Below are 21108 nucleotides of genomic sequence, written 5' to 3' on the forward strand. Positions count from 1 at the left end.
GCCTTATGGGGTAATGCTTGCTCTCTCTCTCTCTGCCTGTGAATCACTCTATCATGTGTTTGTCTTCCTGTTCATGTCTCCTCTCTCCTTCCTGTCCTTCTTAGCCAGTGTATATTGCAGATTTTTTTTTGTTTTTACAAGTGTCTGCAGCAGTCTTTGAATAAAATGTCATATTTTGTTATTTGCTATTCTTATCATCACCACCACAGTCACGATCAAAGATACTGGCATTTACTCTGTTTGTGTTACATAACTGTGTTTATGGTACATCTGGGTTCAGGTTGCACAAGTGCAATTACCTATTTTAATTTATTGGATATCTCCCATGTGTGTCAGTAGGAACAATATACATAATGCACATTGGGGCAGCTCAATGGATAAGAAAAATACTGAAATGTCAAAAACAACAAGCTTTCATAAGAGTGAAAGGTGCTCAGGATATTCATGAGCACAGAGCATCTGAGTGCTCCTGTCTGGAACAAATGAAACAGCTCTCATTGAAAACCATTAAACACAGGGAATGGCAGCTATTAACCATTTCTTTGTCATTATTAGAAACAACGACTTATGTAAAGTGTAATACATACGCAGGATAATGTAAACTTTCAGCATTCTGTCAGTATCTTGCATTTATAAACATTAATAATACTTTTAAATTCTTTTAAGTATGATAACATCATCCCATTTATTAGGCATGGTCCAGTATGTTGTGGCCGTGTTTTGATCCATGGAGAGTGAGCTTCACTCACATCAGATCAGATTAATCCATTTCCCCCTCGTTCACTTCCTGTCCGACCTTTACAGTAGTCGCTCCTATCACCGCCATCATCAGCTCACTGTCATATCACATGAGCATGTAACAGGCCACGTTCACACAGATCACAGAGCTTAAAGCAGAAGTAAGTGATATATTTGTGTTAATATAAGTCTTAAATAGTTATATCTTCCGACAGCAATCACTTACATAGAGTGTTTGGACTGAAACACGGGTCTCTCAGTCCCTCTGCTCTGCTCTGAGCCGAGGAGAAAACATTTATCGTATCCTACAGTTTTTATCCAATGAGGAGAGAGAACGGCATGCAGGGCTGTGTGTGTAGCCAAGGAACGCCGTGAATGTGGCGACGTAGGGACGAGGACTGTTATGGTGCGTTCAAGGAAACTCGTACTTTTCCGACCGTGAAGTGGTACCAGTTCGATCTGGTACGAGTTCACCGGTCGGAAGTTACGAGTGGCCGTTATAGTGACTTTCACCGGTAAAACAGGTCGGAAAAACACGAGTGGGTTGCCTGAAACGCTACAAAGTCGTAAGTTGTGACTTGAAGCTGTAATTTACGATTTCAAAAGCCTGCCTGGAACGCAGCATTAGCGAAAACGACCGGACCACTTACTTCTGCTTTAAAGGATCATTCTGGTTTCTTAGAAGCGTCGATCTTCTTTTGGTGCAGATTTTATTTGCTGTTATGATAACACAGTTAGTCACTGTGATCTGGGAGGGTGGGGACTTTGTTAAAAAAAATTCTTGGATGTACCCACAATTATAAGCAATCAGACTGATCAAATTTTACAGATAAATGACAAAAATGACTGAGCCAATAAGAAATCAAGAGAGGAAAAACATAATGTCCAAGAGGCTGTCCCGTCCTCACTACGTGAGCGACGGAGGATCGAACGGTGGCACAACCGTCACCGTCACTGTCAGCTGCTCATCTCACAGCAGCTCCGCTCCACGCAGCCACTTCACTAACTTTATTTTGTAAGGACAGACGTTCACTTCGTAAGTGGCGTGTTGGATATAAACTCTGAACACTAGTCTCACCTTCGTTTAAAAATATTATGGAATCATAAAAAATTAAAAATTAAAAAAATTAAAAAATCACTAGTTTATTTCCAGCGGGTTGTTTCATGCAAGCACAGCAGGTGTAAATGCAGATATCAGATATGGGTCACTTCTGATAGAACATGTAAATAGACAGTCAAAAAAATCAGATATAGGCAACAAATCAGAATTGGGCATCAAGGCCTGCAGTGTAAAGACAGCCAGATTAACACATCAACTTCTGTGTGTAATCCAAAGGCCATGGACACATAACGTCAGTGTTGTTGTCAGTTGATCTGTGTACCAGCACCAGTCTCTGTTAGAGAAAGATCATATTCTTTTTGATACGTCCTAATTTATAAAGCTCTGACTGACTCTCTTAACAGCTGTCAGTGAGTTTTACTACCAACGTGGGAATCAGTGAGATACCGAGGTCTGAAAATCATCAAATTAGAGCTTGCCTTGAGTTACATAAGCTCCTGAAAGTGTGATTGTTCCTGAGCTGACATCAGGACGTCAGCCCTCAGCGTCGAGAGTGGCTCACATCAGAGCTGATTTATTCACTGTCATTTTTCTGTCATTAAAACAGATCAGATCAGATAATAGGTGACTTTATTTCCCCCTCTGCAGTGTGAACGTAGTCGTTCTTGTTCTCATCAACAGCGTCCTCTCATCCTCACCTCCCTCACTATTAAACAGTTCACTGCATCACGATCATCCTCTTGCTATAGATTTGATTTATCCACATACCCGCTGACATAATCACGACTTCATTTGAATGTTTTATCCGACTTGTCTGGTGCTCTGCTCTTCGGCAGGGTAATTAGTTTTAGTGCTTTTCATTGTGCATTGATGTTGTCAATTTATAGGTTGAATAATGTCACTGTACCTTTGTGCCTGTGTGATAACTGCTCAATATGTTTACTTTGCTCCGCCTTTCTTTATATTCTTGTTTGCTCTGTTTATGTGGGTGGTGTGTGTCTTTTTGTACTATGTGTGTGTCTGTGTGTCTCTGTGTGTGGGTGTGTGTGTGTGTGTGTGTGTGTGTGTGATTTTCATTGCTTTTTCTCATCAGATCGCAACAAAGCGTGGCCAGGTGGGAACTGTCCCTATCTAACTTTTGCTTATTGACCCACTTGTCCCTTTTCCCCTACATGTGAAACAGAGAACCCTCCTCTTATCAACCTTCCCAAACAAATCTCAAATCCCAAGGTGATTGGGATGTGACCATGGCTTCCCTCCCTCCCCCTCCCTCTGTTCCCTTTTAGAAGACTAACCCCCTTGCCCCCAATATTAGGACTAAAGAACAAAAAGATAATATTGGGAGCTCCACCTCATAGCTTTCAGAAGATAAACATATAGCTTCAGACATGTTAATCTGCACTCAGTCTTTCCACCTGCAACCTCAGGTATCTGCTGTGTCAGAGCTATCGTTTTATCCGCATGTAAATCTCCTTTAATCGTGCCTAAAGTGAGCTTAATTGGTCAAATTTCCAAGAGATTATAGCCTGCAGCTCGATTCGCCTCCCTGCCCTTCACCTACAGCTCTCCTTCTTTATGCAGCAGCAGATCGATAGAGGATTATAGCTGCTTACCTGGATTCACCTTGACTGTCTAATCAGTGAATGTGAAGAAATTGTACAAGAAAGCTCTTTGTTTTTTTCATAAATACCATAATGTGTGGAGGGGGCATCATTTTTAAAGGGGGTGGGGAGAATATAAAACCACCTCTCACCCAGATTTTTTGCTCCCAGTAATTGCAGGAGCAAAATGGAGAAAAAAATTGCAAATGAGCTGCTGATTATGCACGACAACAGTTGTGTTTGTGCTGCAAATAATATTTTTAAAATATGAATTTTAAACTGGATTTTCATATCGTTCTAATCATCATAATAAACTCTAACAAAGTAATATTTTAAATAAATAAAATAAAATAATGAGCCCTAACTATTTACACATACATTATTCAGAATCCACCATGTAATCTAATCCTGTGGAAAATGCGAAACTACTCAATAGTAGGAGCCTCGTGCTTCCTGTTTTGCTGAGCCAGTAGACTGCTTCTGATTGGACATCAGCTGTTTTGTCCCTAAACAGGAAATGCTCCTTGCTCTCAGGACGGGGCAATCAGTGCTGATGTGAACACACGACCTTGCACCCATACTCACACACACATGACATCCTTTTTGCCCACGACCCTTCTGAAAGCTATTGGGAGACTGTTCTTGCCGTTTCAATGTGTTGAGGTCCTTGAATAGTGAGGACTGGCATTGACTTCATAGATTGCATGCCAGGGTAACCGAGTCATCTGAGCATGAGAGCTGCATGCCATCTTGTTAAACGTATGAGTTTTACTCTGAGAAAAGAAAAGACCCCCAGGGCTTAGGGTTAGCTCCATGCTACTTCTCCACTTTATAGACTTTAACACACATGAAGTGTAAATAGAAGTCACAGTCTCCCCTCGTCAGCCAGTGTGTGTTTCACATGAGAGCTTCTGCAGCACTGATGGACAGATCGAGGCCTGTGTGAGTGTGTGTGTCCCTGTGAGGTTTAAAGCAGCTGACTTTGCAGGGGGGGAACACAGTGTTGATAAAGTACAGTAAAGTTTCATTGCAAATAATACATAAAACTGCCTTCATTTCATATCAGTTACTCTAGTAAAGGGCCATGTAAAACAAAGTGTTACTTCAGATACTGTGACACCCCCAACCTTTTACTGAACTCCCGTATGAGTGATTGTGAGCAGATGTTGGACGGACATATTTAGTGGCTCTGTGAGGCCAAATACACTTAAAGCACTTTGCTTATACATTATTCAATAGCACCTTTTTACAGTTGCCATTCATCTGTGTCCCTTGTGGGTGAAAACACTGGTTGGTCACTTCCTCCACCTGAGTGACATGCTGGTTCGGAGCAGTGGGGCCTCTCGGGGCCACTGACAGGGCTTGCAGACTTCATTTGTCCCTTCTCCACATTCTCCACATATGAAACTGTTGCACATCCACAGATATTTGCACACTCACAATTTCAGCTTTTTTAAAGTCAAGATGAAACAAATGAGAAATCCTTTTTATGGCGAGTGACAGCCACATTGTTCGTGTGACTAATTAATTAAAAATCCCTCTCCCACCGTCCTTGGCCAATGTCAGTCTCTGAGTGAATGATGGCTCAGCTGTCTGTTATTAGCATAACTGCTACTTTTTAAACCCCCACACCCACCTCCCACTCTGTGACCAGTTAGCACAACTTGCAGCATCAGCAATGACTGACAGCAGTTGTTTCTGCAAAGAAGCTGCCTCCTGCACCAGGGGCCGACTCTTTGTGCATTTACTGTCAACACATCTAAATATCTGATGTTATTCTACAGAAACAGTGTGATGATGAGAGAGAAAGAAAGAAAGAAAGAAAGAAAGAAAGAAAGAAAGAAAGAAAGAAAGAAAGAAAGAAAGAAAGAGACAGAACAAACTAAAAATGAAGAAAAACAGGATAACATAAGGGAAGATAATAATAATAGTAATAATGATGAAATATAAGAAATTACAGAAAAAGGGACAGAAGAAAAGGAAAAAATTAGATTTAGAAGGAAGAAAGGAAAACTGGAGATGGAAAGGAACAAAGAGCAAAGACAAAGGTAGATGTGAAAACAACCAACAGAGAATAAAGGAAGACAAGAAAAAAAAAGGGAGAGACCAAAGCAAAGAATGAAAATGCATGGGAGGAAGGAAACCTTCATTGCCTGTGTCAGACAGTGTAGTAAAAAACCTGCAAAAAAAGAACCCGAGTAAATGCATTTGGTTGCCGTCCATGTCTTAACATACAAGTTGTATGTTGTAGCTGTGTCTGTAGGATAACATTACACAACCACATGCATGTTCTCTACTAACAGAATAACAACTATTCCTCTTACACAGTGTGCTTAACATGCTACAGTCAACTCTTGTTACTGTGGGATTGGATGAGAGGTTTTACATGATTATCGGTTACACTACATCACCCAGACTGATTGTACTCTCGCTGTGCACAGAGGGACAAAAGGCAAGGACATCAACACCATCAAGTCCCTCAGGGTCCTGCGAGTCCTGCGGCCACTCAAGACCATTAAACGTCTGCCCAAGCTGAAGGTAAAGTAATCCAATCTGTCATCCACCCAGTCCACTCTGAGAGAAAAAAAAAACACGTAAGAGAGCAGCAGATGCAGCAGCTGGTGACAGTCGCTCGCACTGTCATGAATCAAATGCATGTGTAGGACTGTTTATCAAACAGGAGTGGGCATCTGTATCTGATCATCTATTATAGTCACTTAACTTTTGGAGCATTATGAGCTGTGGGGGGTTAGGAGGAATTAAAGTCAAAAATTGGATGTAAATGACAAAATATTGTTTCCTTTATTGGAGCAGTTCTGTGCCCATCTGTGCAGAGTCATTAAGACGCTGTATGTCCCAGAGAACATAGTCCTCCACTATACAGTAAAAGACACAGACACATGAGGCAAACCACTGAAGAAATGTGATTCAAGCAGCAAACACTTACATGTGTAGGCTTACAAGCAAATTTAAAGGTTTACTGCTCCTCTGTTTACTTAGTTAAACACAGCAACTCTGCTTTGTACTGCTCACAGTCGTTAGCATAGGTCTAAGTGGAAAGCTATGTCAGAAAAAACTAAATACAAACTGAGTAATAATTCACGTTTGTTTGACTGTACCATAGTTACCGACAGCTAGCTAGCTAATTTGGAAAAATCTGGATGGAATGAGGCAAACTAACACATAGGATTGGATTTTACTATCATTCCACAAGTTCAGATTTACTTTGCCAGGAAACTGTGTATATACAGCATATATAACCTACAAATATGTAGAAGTGTGATAAATATATATATAAATCTATATGTATTGTCACAAAGGTGGCTGTGTGCTGGTCAACAGTCAGCTGCATTTATAGTAATAATACATTTTATTTATAGGCCCCTTTCTAACACTCAAGCACGTGAATTTATAGTGAACCTGCCTGTGATGTAGCTTCGATGTGTAAAAAGTTGTAATTTGTCTGTGGCAGAAGCTGGCATCTGAGGTCGGTTTCGGAGCAGTTTTTCATTTATTTGTCCTATTTGTAGCTCAGTTAGCTGTGACATTACAGTGTGTTGACTGCCGTTCATCTCTTACAGCTGACAAACTGGCATTCATTGGAGTATAGTGGTGTAACTGTTGCTGCACAGATGGAGTCTGATTCTGTCTGGTGTTTTCATTCATTTGAGCTTCTTGTCTGCCATAAAATATGATGAATTTACCCACATTGACTTGATTTACAACAAAAGCAAAGCCCAGAGTGTAACTACAGTATATTAGAGAGAAAGATACTTCAGCTGTACTCAGAAGAGGGCCATTAAATATAATATAATCTCTGATATGGTATGAAAAAATGGAGGAAACATCACAACCTCACGTGTTCTCATTCAGTGTACAGAACCTACAGTAAAATTGAAGTATTTAAGTTTAAGTTTATTGTCATTACATAGACATATACATATTAGTTTGGCAGTCTCTTTCCTGTAGTAGCAAAGAACATGTAAAAAAGTTAAAATAAATAAATAACAAAGTGTAAGGTGTCAATAAATGATTAAATATCAACATCTTTTTTAAAATTTTATATTTATGATGACTTGCACCTCAGCAGAACTGTGGATGGCCTGTTGTGATCTGTCAGATATTCAGAAACATTTTTAGGTTTTGGAATAATTAGCAGTTTCTCTCTTAACACAGCCAGTGGGGGGTGTCAAATGTGGAAATTCAAATCCTACAGAGTGGGAAAGAATCTCAAACAGAGTTAAGTGAAGAATCTGATAATGAGAATATGCTGATCCTCGTGACCCTCATCAAGGCGAGACCCGCAACAGATTCCTCTGATGCAGAGATGACAGCTTCCCTCTGGTGCGTGAGGCAGTTGATCATCCAAAAGTGATGGACCTGACAAAAGATGAGAGATCTGATTGGAGTAATAGAAGTGAGATGATTGAGACAGATCAGAGCTGGCAGACAGACGCTTCACACACAACTCTTCTAGGATACTTGGACAGAGGAGTTTGACGGACAGGCTGGTGGAGGAGCGGAGAATTACACTCCCCCCTCACTGTGGTGACAGAAGCTTGGATGGCGATCGTTCATGCAGCAGCATATTTATTGGTTAGATTGCATACATGTCAGGATGGATAGACAAAGCACTTTGTCTCATTGAAAGATCACAGCACAAACTGACAGAGGGAAATTACTGGAGAGAGAGAGAGTGACAGGTCGAGAGACATAAAGACCAACTTTGTCCATGTCCTCTGGAAGTACTGATTATGTAGCTTGTAGACTGTAAGATGTCTGGATGTTTACATTAAAGGAGACATATTATGCCCCTTTTCCACAAATTAAGATAGTTCCCAGGTGTCTTAAAAACATGTCTGTGACATGCTTCGGTCAAAATACCCCAAGGATCAAACATTACAGCTCTTTTCATCCTCTCAAAACAGCCCTGTTCAGAACGGCTGGTTTCAGTGCCTGTCCCTTTAAATGCAAATCAGCCACTGCTTGCCCCACCCCGCCCCTTCTACCAGTCCCAGGTAGGGGTGGGCTTATGCAGAAAACTAGTCACATCACTGGAAGACATTTGAGGGAACAGCTCATAAAACCACATGGATTTCAATCTAGGGAGGCTGCACATTACATGCACATTCTTTTGTCAGTTCTCGAATTTTGGGGGCCAGAAGGCAAGACAAACACCCAAATATATGTTAAAGAGCCTTCAAAAAGTGATATTTCCATAATATGTCACACTGTGAAAACAGTGGATTTCAGTTTATACAGTACAAGCACTTGAGAACTCTAGACATCTTTTGGCCAACAAGTCCATGAGAGTGAACAACAAACTATGCTGTTGTTCTTCAACATGACCAGAATTTGTGTTTTCTGAAACTACAAGGGTTTGTTGTTTGAAGTTGAGAGACAGGTCACAGTCATGGTTAGATGAAACCAGTGTGAAATGTTGGCAGTAGACAAAGTCTCTGGTGAGTCAGACACATTCTGAATTCAGCCAGTAATCCACACATCATGTCACTTTGACTCTCTACTGAGCATATTAAACCAGTTGAAGGATTTAACAGTCAGTGATGGTGAGTTTTATTTTGGCCAGATAATCACAGATGTATCCTGTATGTTTACAGGACGGTAATGTAGAGTGAAAACATTTACATTTGAAAAACCTAAGTGACACTACAGCTGATTGGGAAAGGGTTTCTCAATCATCCACAAAGCTTTTTAAACAAATAACCAGATTTAATTACATCATGCTGCACTCAGTTTGATTTAAATGTACTGGTTATGCTTAAAACTCATAGAGCTTCCAGTTTATCCTCCAGTGCTTAAAGCATTTTTGATCAACTGATTCATTGATTCCTGTGGGGCCAAGGAAAGCTGAGGATATAAAGAATGAAAGTGGGAGTTTGTGCTTCAAGTGGTATCTTTAAAATATATTTTTCAGTCAGGTTTCAGCTCTATGAATTTTTCATTTCACTCGAGTTTTTATCTGCATTGAAATGAACCTTGACAGAAAATAAACTAGTAACCGTTAGCATCAGCCTCCTGAGACTGCAGTGACTGTGCATCAAAACAATGTGCAGCTATATGTGTATTTACTGTGTGTGTTTGTTTGTAAATTTTTTTTTTTTTTTTCAGGCCGTGTTTGACTGTGTTGTGAACTCCCTGAAGAACGTTCTCAACATCCTCATCGTCTACATCCTCTTCATGTTCATCTTCGCTGTTATAGCCGTGCAGCTCTTTAAGGGCAAATTCTTCTACTGCACCGACGAGTCCAAAGGTCTGGAGAAAGACTGCAGGTACGTCGTCCAAACAGATACGACTGCACACTGACATTCTGACTTTTTCTTTTCCAATTTGGTGCCTGGTTGCTGTCTTTCACTTTTTGTCTCCTTCACGCCTTTTGATCTCATTACATGTCACATTTCACTTGAGATCTGTTTTCTCCATGTGTGTCTCTCTCAGGGGTCAGTTTCTGGAGTATGACAGAGACGAGATAACCGCTCAGCCCAGAGAGTGGAAGAAGTACGAGTTCCACTACGACAACGTTCTCTGGGCCTTCCTGACGCTTTTCACCGTCTCCACTGGAGAGGGCTGGCCACTGTAAGTCAGCACCACCTCTTCTACTTTATGTGGGCACCACCTGTCCTACTGAAAATATCACATGAAAGCAGCGGCATACACTGTGAATATTATACTGAATATGAATAAGCAAAGATGGCCAATTTAATGCTGAAAATCAGTGACTGAGTTTTTGAGCCACTGTTGGATCATTTTATCTTTCCATGTTTGACTATCCTTCAGTGGTTTGTCCTGAAACACACCTGCAGGCACACACAGCCCAGCACAGTGCAGATTAAACCCAACTGATTTCAAACAGCCTTAATTACTGTGCCTACTCTAAAGATGCAATCAAGACCCATTGCATCCCTGTCCTCCGTCTGCCTCCCTGTGTCTCAGCTAAAGCACCAAGAGCGGATTCATCGACATCACCATCATCTCTGTCGAGGGCCATTGACGGCTGTTTGCTTATTTCTTTCTTGTAAATTGTTAAACTGACTGAGCTCATCTTGATCATCCGCAATCACACACTTCTAAACAAGCAGTGACAGAGCAATAACACGATGACCAGAGCCGAACTTCACATCAAGACAGACTTTATTTACTGCTATTAACAGTTTGGCAAACGTAGGAAATTAAATTTTGCTTTCGATAAATATTCATTGACTTGCAGCTCATACCTTTATGTAATTAGAGTGCTTGGCAAAATAACAAACATACTAAATAATTCCAGTGACAGTCACAGTAATTCTAATACATCAACATATTTATTCATAGAGCACTTTCCAGAATCTACAGTGCTCCACTCACAGCAACATATTATAAAGCAGCTTATGGAAAGTGTAGAGGCAGAGTTCAACAAGTCTGATCCCACAGCGGGAGAGTCTCGCTCCTCTGGCTCTCGTTGGCACCTGTAATAATCTGTGAGTGTGTAAAGGTAGACTTTGTAAAGAGTGCACCAGCGTATCCTCTGCTCAAGGCGAGCGCGGCTCCTGACTGTGCCGGGAAATGGAAAATATGGAGCTCAGTAGCACTGGGGAGTTATGAAGTGTTTTATTGTACAAGTCTGATAAAATAAACAACCTGGGACACGCAGCCTCCAGGAAGAGAGGAGTGGAAGGACATGAATTCACTGGATCGCTGAGGATACTTTACAAGGTGTCGCTCTGCATGTTACAGGCTGGCGTGTATTTTTTGCAGGGTCATTTCATTTGTGGATGAATCTCATGTCAGGTCTCTCTCCCCTTCTCCCAGGGTCCTGAAGCACTCTGTTGACGCTACATACGAGGATCAGGGCCCCAGTCCGGGCTTCCGCATGGAGACCTCCATCTTCTACGTGGTCTACTTCGTGGTGTTCCCCTTCTTCTTCGTCAACATATTCGTGGCTTTGATCATCATCACCTTTCAGGAGCAGGGAGACAAGGCCATGTCGGAGTGCAGCCTGGAGAAGAACGAGGTGGGCGAGCGGAAACACACGTAGCTTCTTGGTTTTGCTCCTGGAAAACAATCAGCAACTCACCTCCACCTCCACCCCAGATCCTACAAGAACACCTACTGATTGTCTCTCAGAAACACTAGTATCTGAAAATGTTTGTCTCATCCGTCACCAATGTTTTCTTCATTAGGAATCAGAGCACATGCTGATCCTCTTCTAAATATCACTTGCAGGCAAATTATATCTAACAAGACTTACGATTCACTCGAAACAGAATGAAGTAGTAAAAAGGAAAGCAGTGGGGTTTATCTTCCCTGTTCTCTTCATCTCCACTTCACAGAGACTTTGTTAAAATCATGCTGGTTTTTTTGTCTGTAAAATATTGGCCGGCGATCAAAGAACATCTCATCTTTTGATATTACAAAATGTTTAGACAATCCTCTGGTGTGTCGCCAGCTGTCTTTCATGTTATTAGACTTAATTTCCAACACTTTCTCCTTTGATGAAAGGTGTGAGAGGATTCATGCAGCCTGTCTTTGTTTTTCTAATTCACCCAACAGAGAGCTTGTATCGACTTTGCCATCAACGCCAAACCGCTGACGAGATACATGCCAGAAAACAAACAGTCCTTCCAGTACAAGATGTGGAAATTTGTGGTGTCGCCTCCGTTCGAGTACGCCATCATGACTTTAATCGCCCTCAACACGGTCGTGCTGATGATGAAGGTCAGTGGTTCCTCCCGTTAATGAGGCGAAGCACCGATTCCTCTCAGATACTTCTCAGGCAGAATAAAGTAGTGCAGTGATACTCATTCAGCTCCCAGTGTGATACAACACACTGCTGAAATATTAAAAAAGATTGCAGAAGCTGTTTCCATAAATCTGAACTATTTAATAATTTAGTTGTTAAGGCAGAGATGCAATTACAACAGCAGCAGTGATCTGGCCTTGAGACATGGTCAACAATTAAAAATCAAACAGCACTAGCGCCAACACACACCACTGTGACACTTCTGCCAAACACGGCCTGCTGCTCTCAGAGAGAGGAGCTCGTGCCTTGGCAGCCCCTTTATTCATCTAACTCAGAGGAGAAAACCTCTGAGGGAATGAAACAGCCAGTCTGTGGAAGACAGGCTGGTGACAGGGAGGAGCTCACTGAGTGAAAACAACTTCTACATTATCAAACACTTTTTCAAGTTTACTTCTTTTTGTCAGATCAGATTGATATTGTAGCATCCTAGGATGTTTTCAAGCTGGGAGAGGGGAGCAGTGAGGAGAAATTAAGCTAACTTGTAGTCCATGTTTATGCATGTACTGTATCTGTCTGTTAGCAATTTGAAAGACTCACATTTTCTGTTTAAAGGAAGGCATCTGATGTCTGTCCTTTAAATCTTAAACTAGGAGAATCTGAACACTGGAAAAAGAGGCAGACGGTTAATCTGGCTCTGTTGAGTTGTAACTAAATCTGCCTACCAGCATCTCTGAACATCTTTAATTAATGCACTATATCTTGTTTGTTTAGTGTGTACAAAATAGGTTTAAAACTGTAACATCAATTATTTTTTCTTGACCAGGCACCGTAGCCTCCAGGAGTTTCCTTTTAGCTTAGGCAGATAATAATCCAGTTTCACCGAGACACATTTTTACATTTAATATTTGAAACAAAATGAACTATGGAGATGAGGCGTCTCACGACTCATAACTTTTCATGAGGGAAGGAAGTAACAGAAATTCTATTATAGTCATTAAAAACCATGTAAAAGTGAAGATCGCTGGCGCCTCTCAGCATCAATGTGTCCAGTCAGACCGAAGCTTTATTCCAACATATGCTGATGTTTGTACCCTTACATCACTACTGCTGCAGTTTTCATTTTCTCTCTTTATGTAAGACATGAGTTCCTGCATGGCTAAAATGCTGATCTTCCCTCTGGAACATAAAGTCATGACAATCCTACAGACAAACAGAACACACACACAGTTTCAGTGTCACAATCACCTGTAATTATCACAGTGGCAGGACTCAGCCGCCACCAATGGTGAGGATTAAATTTATGCAATGTATGCAGCTGGGATTGACAGATGCATTTGCACTTTTTGGAGTAGTCTTTTGTCTGTGATGCACCTTGGTTGGTAACATGGCATCATACAGTGCTCTGATGTGTCTGAGTTTGCAGTCAGAGGGGCAGAAGACTGTGGTCCATATCCAGTGAATCTTTTTCCCTTTGTCCTCAGTTCTACGGAGCTCCAGACCTCTACGAGTCCATGCTGAAATACTTAAACATCGTCTTCACAGCCCTCTTCACACTGGAGTGCATCCTCAAGATTATTGCCTTTGGTCCGCTGGTGAGCTGTCAAGACCATATGCCGCGCAACACTCTGTAAACACCAGACAATTATTCACTGTTTTGTTTCTGTTTACACACATGAAAGAAAATCGCTCTTTGAATATGCAAAGCAGCCAGAAATATCAGACTGAGGCCGACTGCATTAAACCGCTGTAAATGGGCTCATAGTCCTCTGATAATTAAAGCCTTTTGAACATTAAAATCATTTACAAGGTTTTTGAAATGTGGTCTTTAGTGTCAGCCGTCAGATACAGATACACAGAAACTTAGATGAATGTTTGTCGAAGGATTTTGGTTTTATTTGTGAGGGTTACATAAAAAGAATCTGAGGGTGTTTAACATGTAAAGAACACTAATTAACGGGGTCAAAATAATGTTTAGTCTGAAATTCAGGAAGGTGAACTAGTTTGAAAGAGAGAACGAACAGATTTGTGCACAAAAAGAATAAATCTTATCTCAACATGAGGCTGTCTGGCCTCCAGCGAGGCATTTCATCTCTGGCTCCGTTCCATTTACGAGGCCCATTTATTAAATAGCTTTTCTCACACACCACTTACCTCCACCTGTTTAGCTGTTAAGCCCAGACGGATGGGCTCGCATCTGCTGGTATCAACACCGGGCTGCTGCATCTCTTCAGACTGCAGCTGCAGGGCCTGGCAGGAGCCTGTGCCCTCTGGAGCTGGATGATTGACCAGTCTGAGGGGATCCAGGCTGCAGGCGGAGGCTCAGCAGTTGGTTTATGCAGGAGACTGTGTCAACATTTGTGTGTGTTCCATGTGCACATACACATTTTGTATGCCCTAGAGGATGTTTGATCTGTTTTTCCTTCCCTCACTCTATGGGAGCGTGTTTGTGCACCACTGCAACTTTTGCATAGCTAGATTTTTCTTTCTGGTGTCGACCCTTCATTTGATTGGATACACAGATTGTCACTGTGCTTTCATCTTGGTATGCTGTGCTGGTCCTGTGCCACAGGCAATGCTGTGTGTTCTTCCCACACAAATGAGCCGTACTGTAGTCCACCAAACGTTTTCCCAGTAGTGTTGACAAGTGTCAAGCTGCTCTTTGGCAAACCTCAGGTGCAGTGGAGTGTTTTCTTTCAGAGAGCAGCAGCTTCCTCTGTGGTGTTCTGCCATGGACACCAGGCCTTAATGAAGCTGCACACACACCATGATTAATATATGATAGACTCATAAACACAGATATTAACCAGCTCCAATGATTCCTATAAGCCTTCAGCTGTTACTCTGAACTTCTTTTTTTTTACCACACTGGGTTGTGTGTTTGCTCTCTCATGTTAGCTGGGTTGTCTCTTCTACAGAAGCAACAGAACTGACTCATCTCCAGTTTGTCTATTGACTGAAGACATCGCAAAATGTTCACATGCTTTTTCCAAACTGCACTGTGAATGTTTTTTTTTTTCAACACAAACAGGAACATCACAATGATACTGCACATGAATGGAATCAGACATATCCACTCACTTTGTCTTGCCAATGTATATGTTTTAAATTAATTTCTCCTATTGAGTCTAAAAGTGTAAAAGATGTGAAACACATTTAATAACAGAGTAAATGTACTTTGTAAATGTAAATGTACTTTATTTATACAGCCCTTTACAACAATCCTTTCTGTGTACCAAAGTGCAAAGCCGTTAAGAGATTTAAAAACAAACATTAAAAGTGTGTCTGTCCAGTCTAATCTGTGTGTCCTCTTCATCTCGTAGAATTACCTGAAAGCAGCGTGGAACGTGTTTGACTTTGTGACTGTGCTTGGGAGCATCACAGACATCGTGGTCACAGAGGTTAAGGTAAGAGATCGCCAGCGGGCGGCTGCTGTCCGCGGTGCCGCTACGCCAAGCAGCCTTGTGTGGGTCACTGTGGAAATCAATGATGAGTGATCAGTCTCAGCGCACGCTCTGAGCTGCAGAGACAGGAGAACTGTGATGCTACAAGTGTGAAGTTGTTCATATGCAGATGCTATGTATACAATTGCCATTTACACTGAGCTTTCAAGTAATATTGTGTTTTTTTAACTGATCAATTGTGTAGTGTAAAGTCAGAAAAAGTGAAAAATGCCCATCAGTCAAGCTGACCTCCTCACACTGTGTTTTATTTTTCAAATTAACCGGGAATAAAATCAACAAGGTCTCACAGTTGTCCAATTACAAATAGATTAACATTCAATTATTTGGCATTTAACTGAAAAATTATTATCTGTCTAATTATTTCCACTCCAGTTTACGTGCAGTTGTTGTCATTCTGGATGGGCCTTTTTCATGTCTGACAAATTGCTGCAGCTTCTAACCATGGATGTAGAAGTCGTGCTTTGCTCTCGTGCTCTCAGTCCTCGAATCATGAGCTCAGCCGAGCAAACCAAGAGCAGAAAAATGAAATCCTGAAAATCAATACTTGAAACAAAGGCAGACGGAGCAGCAGGAGGAGCATTACTGCCATTACAGTTTGGAGCATTTAGTTCCTTCTATTGAATTACAGCAGAAGACAAATAGACAAACGTATTTGATTATGGAGACAGAGGACTGAGGCCGGGCACTGTAGCTTTCTGTGTGGCAGAGTCTGTCTCTCTCTCTTTATGTGATCATTAGTTCTCTTTTCTGTCTCTTCCCTCTCGCTTTCCCTCTCTGCTTTTTTTCTCCTCTTTTGCTGTTTCCATCTTCTGCTGTGTCTTTCCTGGCGCCTGTGCCGTCACTCTGTCACATCTGACACCTCTAGACGGTAAGTGGCTTTTCTTGTTGGCCGCTGATTTTGTCATTTCCCTCGTCAGTGTGTGTTGTACTCTCACTCGCACTCTTAGTGTCTACTGTACCTGCTGACGTGATAGAGAAGAAGATCACCTCTAAGACTGTTAGAAATGTCGATTATCACATCATATATATATATATATATATATATATATATATATATATATATATATATATAATATCATATAGAACAATTTTACTTATGTAAGATTTGATGTTATGATATACAGTGTAATAAAAAACAAAAAGTTCAACTTAAGTGGTTTAATAGTGAGTCCCTGCACTTCAGAGCTCAGATGAGATCAATGCATCAGTATGAAAAAGTCTGGATTTCAACTACATTTCTTTATCTTATCCTGTGTTTTTTTTCGGTACCTGTTGAATTCAAATGAATCATTCAAGCAAAGAGTAAACAAAAGACTTTTACATAAGGGATCTAGTCATTGCCATCTGGGTTGCTTGGGTTTAGTGAACTGAGGAGAGACAGATCAAAAATCAAGGTGTTGAATTGTTCTACATTTTGTAAGAACAGGCTTTATTTTATTTTATTTTATTTTACAGTATATGCATCTGATATAAACAATGAGAATAATGAAAGTTTCAACTTTGTGCAGGAGAGGTGGAAGCCAAAAAAAGGCTTATAAAAATACCTCCCCTTTGTAAAAAAATAATAATGGTCATCTTCAGAGTCAGGAATATATGATAATACAGAAATTCAGTACATTGGAAAAATAGCAATTTATATACAAAATGAAAGAAAAAAAAAAGAACAGATCCATTAATGTGCTACCAATCTTTTTTGGAACATGATGGTGTAGATGTTGATTGTAATGCTGCAGGTAAATTGTTTTATTGCAACTAATTGATGTATTCCAGGATTTTGTTCATTTATATTATCTCACTTAATTTGATTTAAAGGAAGCTTATGCTGAGTATTGTCCACCATGGCTGCTAGATCAAGTAAAGGTCACAGAGCAGCTTGTAGTTTACATGTATTAGCCAGCATGAACTACTGATCCTACCAGAAGTGGCACAATGTTTAATCTGTGTGTAACACCACGCCTCACGGCCGCCGCTTTCTCTCCCAGGACAAGATGATCAACCTGAGTTTTCTGAGGCTGTTCAGAGCCGCTCGTCTCATCAAGCTGCTGCGACAGGGCTACACCATCCGCATCCTGCTGTGGACCTTCGTTCAGTCCTTCAAGGTGATGAGACTCATACAGGCACCTTAACATGCCGACTGTGTGCTGTGTGTGCATCTGGATAAGTAGATAAAACATGTTAGTGAGTAGGTCAACTGTATGTATGTGGCACGTGTCTTACAGAGATATGAGAGAGTATCTCCGTAAAGAATAGATACAGATGATGGAAAGCTTGAGAGCAGGCCGAGACACACTGCAGAATTCCTCTGTTAGTGTTAAAATCGAACCAAATAGCTCTCAGCAGACAGCAGTTCGGATTTTCACACAGTGCCGGTTTGCTCTCCAAATCCCCTGGGACAAGTTGAGTTAAATGCAGAGCGCTGGGGCGCAGCCGAGGGAATTTGTAGCAGCTTTAATGTCAGTGGTGAGAGCTTTTAAGCCCAATGAAAATGGACAGTAGCTACAGAGTGTTAAAAGGTGGCTATTTAATTACAACAAATGTTCACCTCCTCCTCACAGGGATAAAAATAGATGGTTGAAAGAATCGACCCTGCAGGTCAGGTTGACTGCTCTGTTTCTTAAAGACGACTGTAAAATCTTACACAAGCGCTATAGTCCTCTGTGGAGAATCAGCTTGTTGTGTGTTTGTGTGCGTGTGTGTGTGTAGAGAAAGAGAGAGAGAGATCAAAAGAGTGCTCAGAGGGTTTTGTGCATGTCCAATGCTACAGTAAATGTGTTTGTGTGTGAGACAGAGGAGCGAATGTGTGTAGATTTGTGGCGACGTGTATCTGTTTGTATTCTGAGAGTCTTTAAGCTGTGTTTACATGTTTGCTTTCAGGCCCTGCCGTATGTGTGCCTGCTCATCGCCATGCTGTTCTTCATCTATGCCATCATCGGAATGCAGGTGAGTCTGGAAATCACCATCTGCACGAAAAGCAAATCTGAATGCAATCCTCTACAGTGGATGTCTCCAAGAAATGTTGCATTTCTCAGTAAAACCTGAAAACCAATGGGTTCCCCCAGTTCCCCCTGTCAGGACTATTAGAATGAGTATGGGCACATAATCCTCAGCATCTAGTAGTAGCGAGCAGTCAGGGCTTTGAAAGTTAGATGAGAAGATCAAAACCTCACTCATATCTGTCAGTTGTATTTAACTGACTGATGGATGAATCTCTGGCTCCAATATAAGCAGCGTGCACAGAGTGAGGCCATCTCTCCTCAGGAGGCATATAAAACAGGAGGAAAGTATAAGTCACAACTGCACAATATCAATCCAACACAACGGTTTTTGTCAGTCGGGTTGATCCAGTTCCTTTGTAAGATCCTAGTTTGCTCTTTTGTTGTGTGTTTGTGCTGTATCCTCCACATCCACCTCTTATATTACCACAGAGCTGAATCAACACATCTTAATAAAGATTTATTATTGTAGTCTTCGCAAACCAAGTATGTATCATATTATACAGATATTTGATTTAGTGACGGCACTATATATAAAGGATTGCCATGGCCTTCTTCCCCTCATAGTGCATGTACTGTAAGATTATGGTGTTTGTGTAACCAGTTGCTGTTGTGTACAGGGTCACAATGCTACATACTGTACATACAGTACAGTATCTGACTGTTGTCATGTCTCCTGGGTGCAGCAGCCATGTTTATAGGTCAGCAGGATGGACACGCCCAGGGCTAAATAAATATTTAAAGAATGGCCTTAGGATGTTTTACTGGACTCATAGTGCAACACACCATCCATCATCCATACTGCTCCTTGTGTTTATACTGGAGGGTCACAGGTCTGACGTAAGGCAGTGGCATGGTGTACAACCTGGACAAGTCACCAGTCTATCACAGGGCTAGCATACAGAGACTAGCAACCATTCATCCTCACATTCATATCTATGGCCAGTTTAGTTTAATCATCGTTGGACTGTAGGAGAAGGCAAAGTACCAGGTGGAAACCCGCGTAGATACATGAAAACATGCAAACTCAACACACAGAGTCCCTACAGTAGGGTTTAAACCCAGAAGCCACAGCACTAACCACTGCACCATAAACCATCTGCATACGACACATGCTAAACTTTAGATTCCCTGCCTGAGCCCAAGACTGGACTGAAACGATCTTGTGTCAGTCCAGGTCCAGTCTAAGGTCAGACAGAAGTTGGCTTGATGACTGGGGTGGAAACTATTGTGTGATAATCAGAAATATAATATGTATTGACAATGTAACCGTAGCCCACTGTGACTATTACATAATGAAGTTCCAACAAAGTCACAGTGTTATAAATTGCAAAACTGCTCACAGTCTCTCCTCCATGTTGTGCTCTGAACAGATTTCTGAGATTCAAACAACTCAGAGCTGTAGTTTCAAACTTTGATTATAAAAGCTACTTATTAAAAAACATGTAGTTCCAACTGGGCTCAGGCCCACATATACATATACAGACAGGCCGGGTCAGTCTTGGACAGAATGTGTGTGGGCTCAGGCAGGGTCGGACTGGATTTGTACCACATGTAGTCCCAGAACCTTCTGAACCTGCTGAATCACCAGTGGGACTCACGTTGAGGCTCGGGCCTCTCACCAGCTGGATTCAGTTTGGCCAGGTCTAAAACCAACGAAAGATTGGTTTAATATCATCTATAACATTAGATAGTTAGGCCAAAATCAATCAACAATCATATTCCAAGAAGAACTGTAGAGTTTAAATAAATGACAAACTACTGATAATCTTCTTGATTAGGAAGCCGATCACAAAACCAGTCAATGACAGTCATCAGATACTAATTAAAAAGTTACAAAGTCCTGACTGAAGCCCAGGAAGTACGTCTGTAGCTTCACATCTTCCCTACTGAATCTTGCTCACTTCAAATTAGAGATGAGTGAAGAATGTGCAGAACTCTCTCATGTGGAGAATCTGAAGGGAGAAGAGATACATAAATTCTTCATCTTTACAGAGCTTTTAAAAACAGTTTTCACGCTGCAGTTGTTTATTCTCACAGCAGAGTATCACAGCTTCACAGTTTCCTTCCATAAACACGACCCCCTCTCTCCCGATGTCTCAGGTGTTTGGAAACATTGAGCTGAACGAGGACACGGCCATAAATCACCACAACAACTTCCAGACCTTTTTCCAGGCCTTGACCCTGCTCTTCAGGTAATCCTGCTCCTTGTGTCACCATTAATCCACTAACAGCTGATAATGTTCACTGTTGAGCAGGATTTACACTCATTTTGTGTACGTGTGTGTTTGTGTCTCTCAGGAGTGCGACAGGCGAGTCGTGGCATGACATCATGTTATCGTGTCTCAGTAACCGACCGTGCGATAAGCTCTCAGGAACTCTGGGGAAGGAGTGTGGAAGTGACTTTGCCTACTTCTACTTCGTCTCCTTCATCTTCCTCTGCTCCTTCCTGGTCAGTATGAGGAAACAGCAGCTTCATGTCCAGTCTCACAGCGTTGTTACTGATTCTCATCTTTTT

The 21108-nt window shown here is 41.4% G+C and overlaps 1 protein-coding gene across 6 annotated transcripts in view; it reads left to right on the top strand.

The window, feature by feature from the left end:
- Positions 1 to 21108, top strand: part of cacna1bb (calcium channel, voltage-dependent, N type, alpha 1B subunit, b) — a 176879-nt gene that overhangs the window by 129378 nt on the left and 26393 nt on the right. For all 6 annotated transcript variants that reach the window (XM_085793986.1, XM_085793982.1, XM_085793984.1 and 3 more), the window contains 11 exons: positions 5841 to 5937; positions 9529 to 9689; positions 9856 to 9993; positions 11206 to 11407; positions 11947 to 12111; positions 13618 to 13728; positions 15457 to 15540; positions 17580 to 17696; positions 18472 to 18537; positions 20694 to 20785; positions 20892 to 21042. In XM_085793986.1, the coding sequence (XP_085650112.1) occupies positions 5841 to 5937; positions 9529 to 9689; positions 9856 to 9993; positions 11206 to 11407; positions 11947 to 12111; positions 13618 to 13728; positions 15457 to 15540; positions 17580 to 17696; positions 18472 to 18537; positions 20694 to 20785; positions 20892 to 21042 (1384 nt within the window). The remainder of the gene's footprint in view (positions 1 to 5840; positions 5938 to 9528; positions 9690 to 9855; positions 9994 to 11205; positions 11408 to 11946; positions 12112 to 13617; positions 13729 to 15456; positions 15541 to 17579; positions 17697 to 18471; positions 18538 to 20693; positions 20786 to 20891; positions 21043 to 21108) is intronic.

This window comes from Trachurus japonicus, chromosome 12, assembly GCF_045865225.1.
Source record: "Trachurus japonicus isolate A0001 chromosome 12, Traja_1.0".
NCBI classification, from domain to species: Eukaryota; Metazoa; Chordata; class Actinopteri; order Carangiformes; family Carangidae; genus Trachurus; species Trachurus japonicus.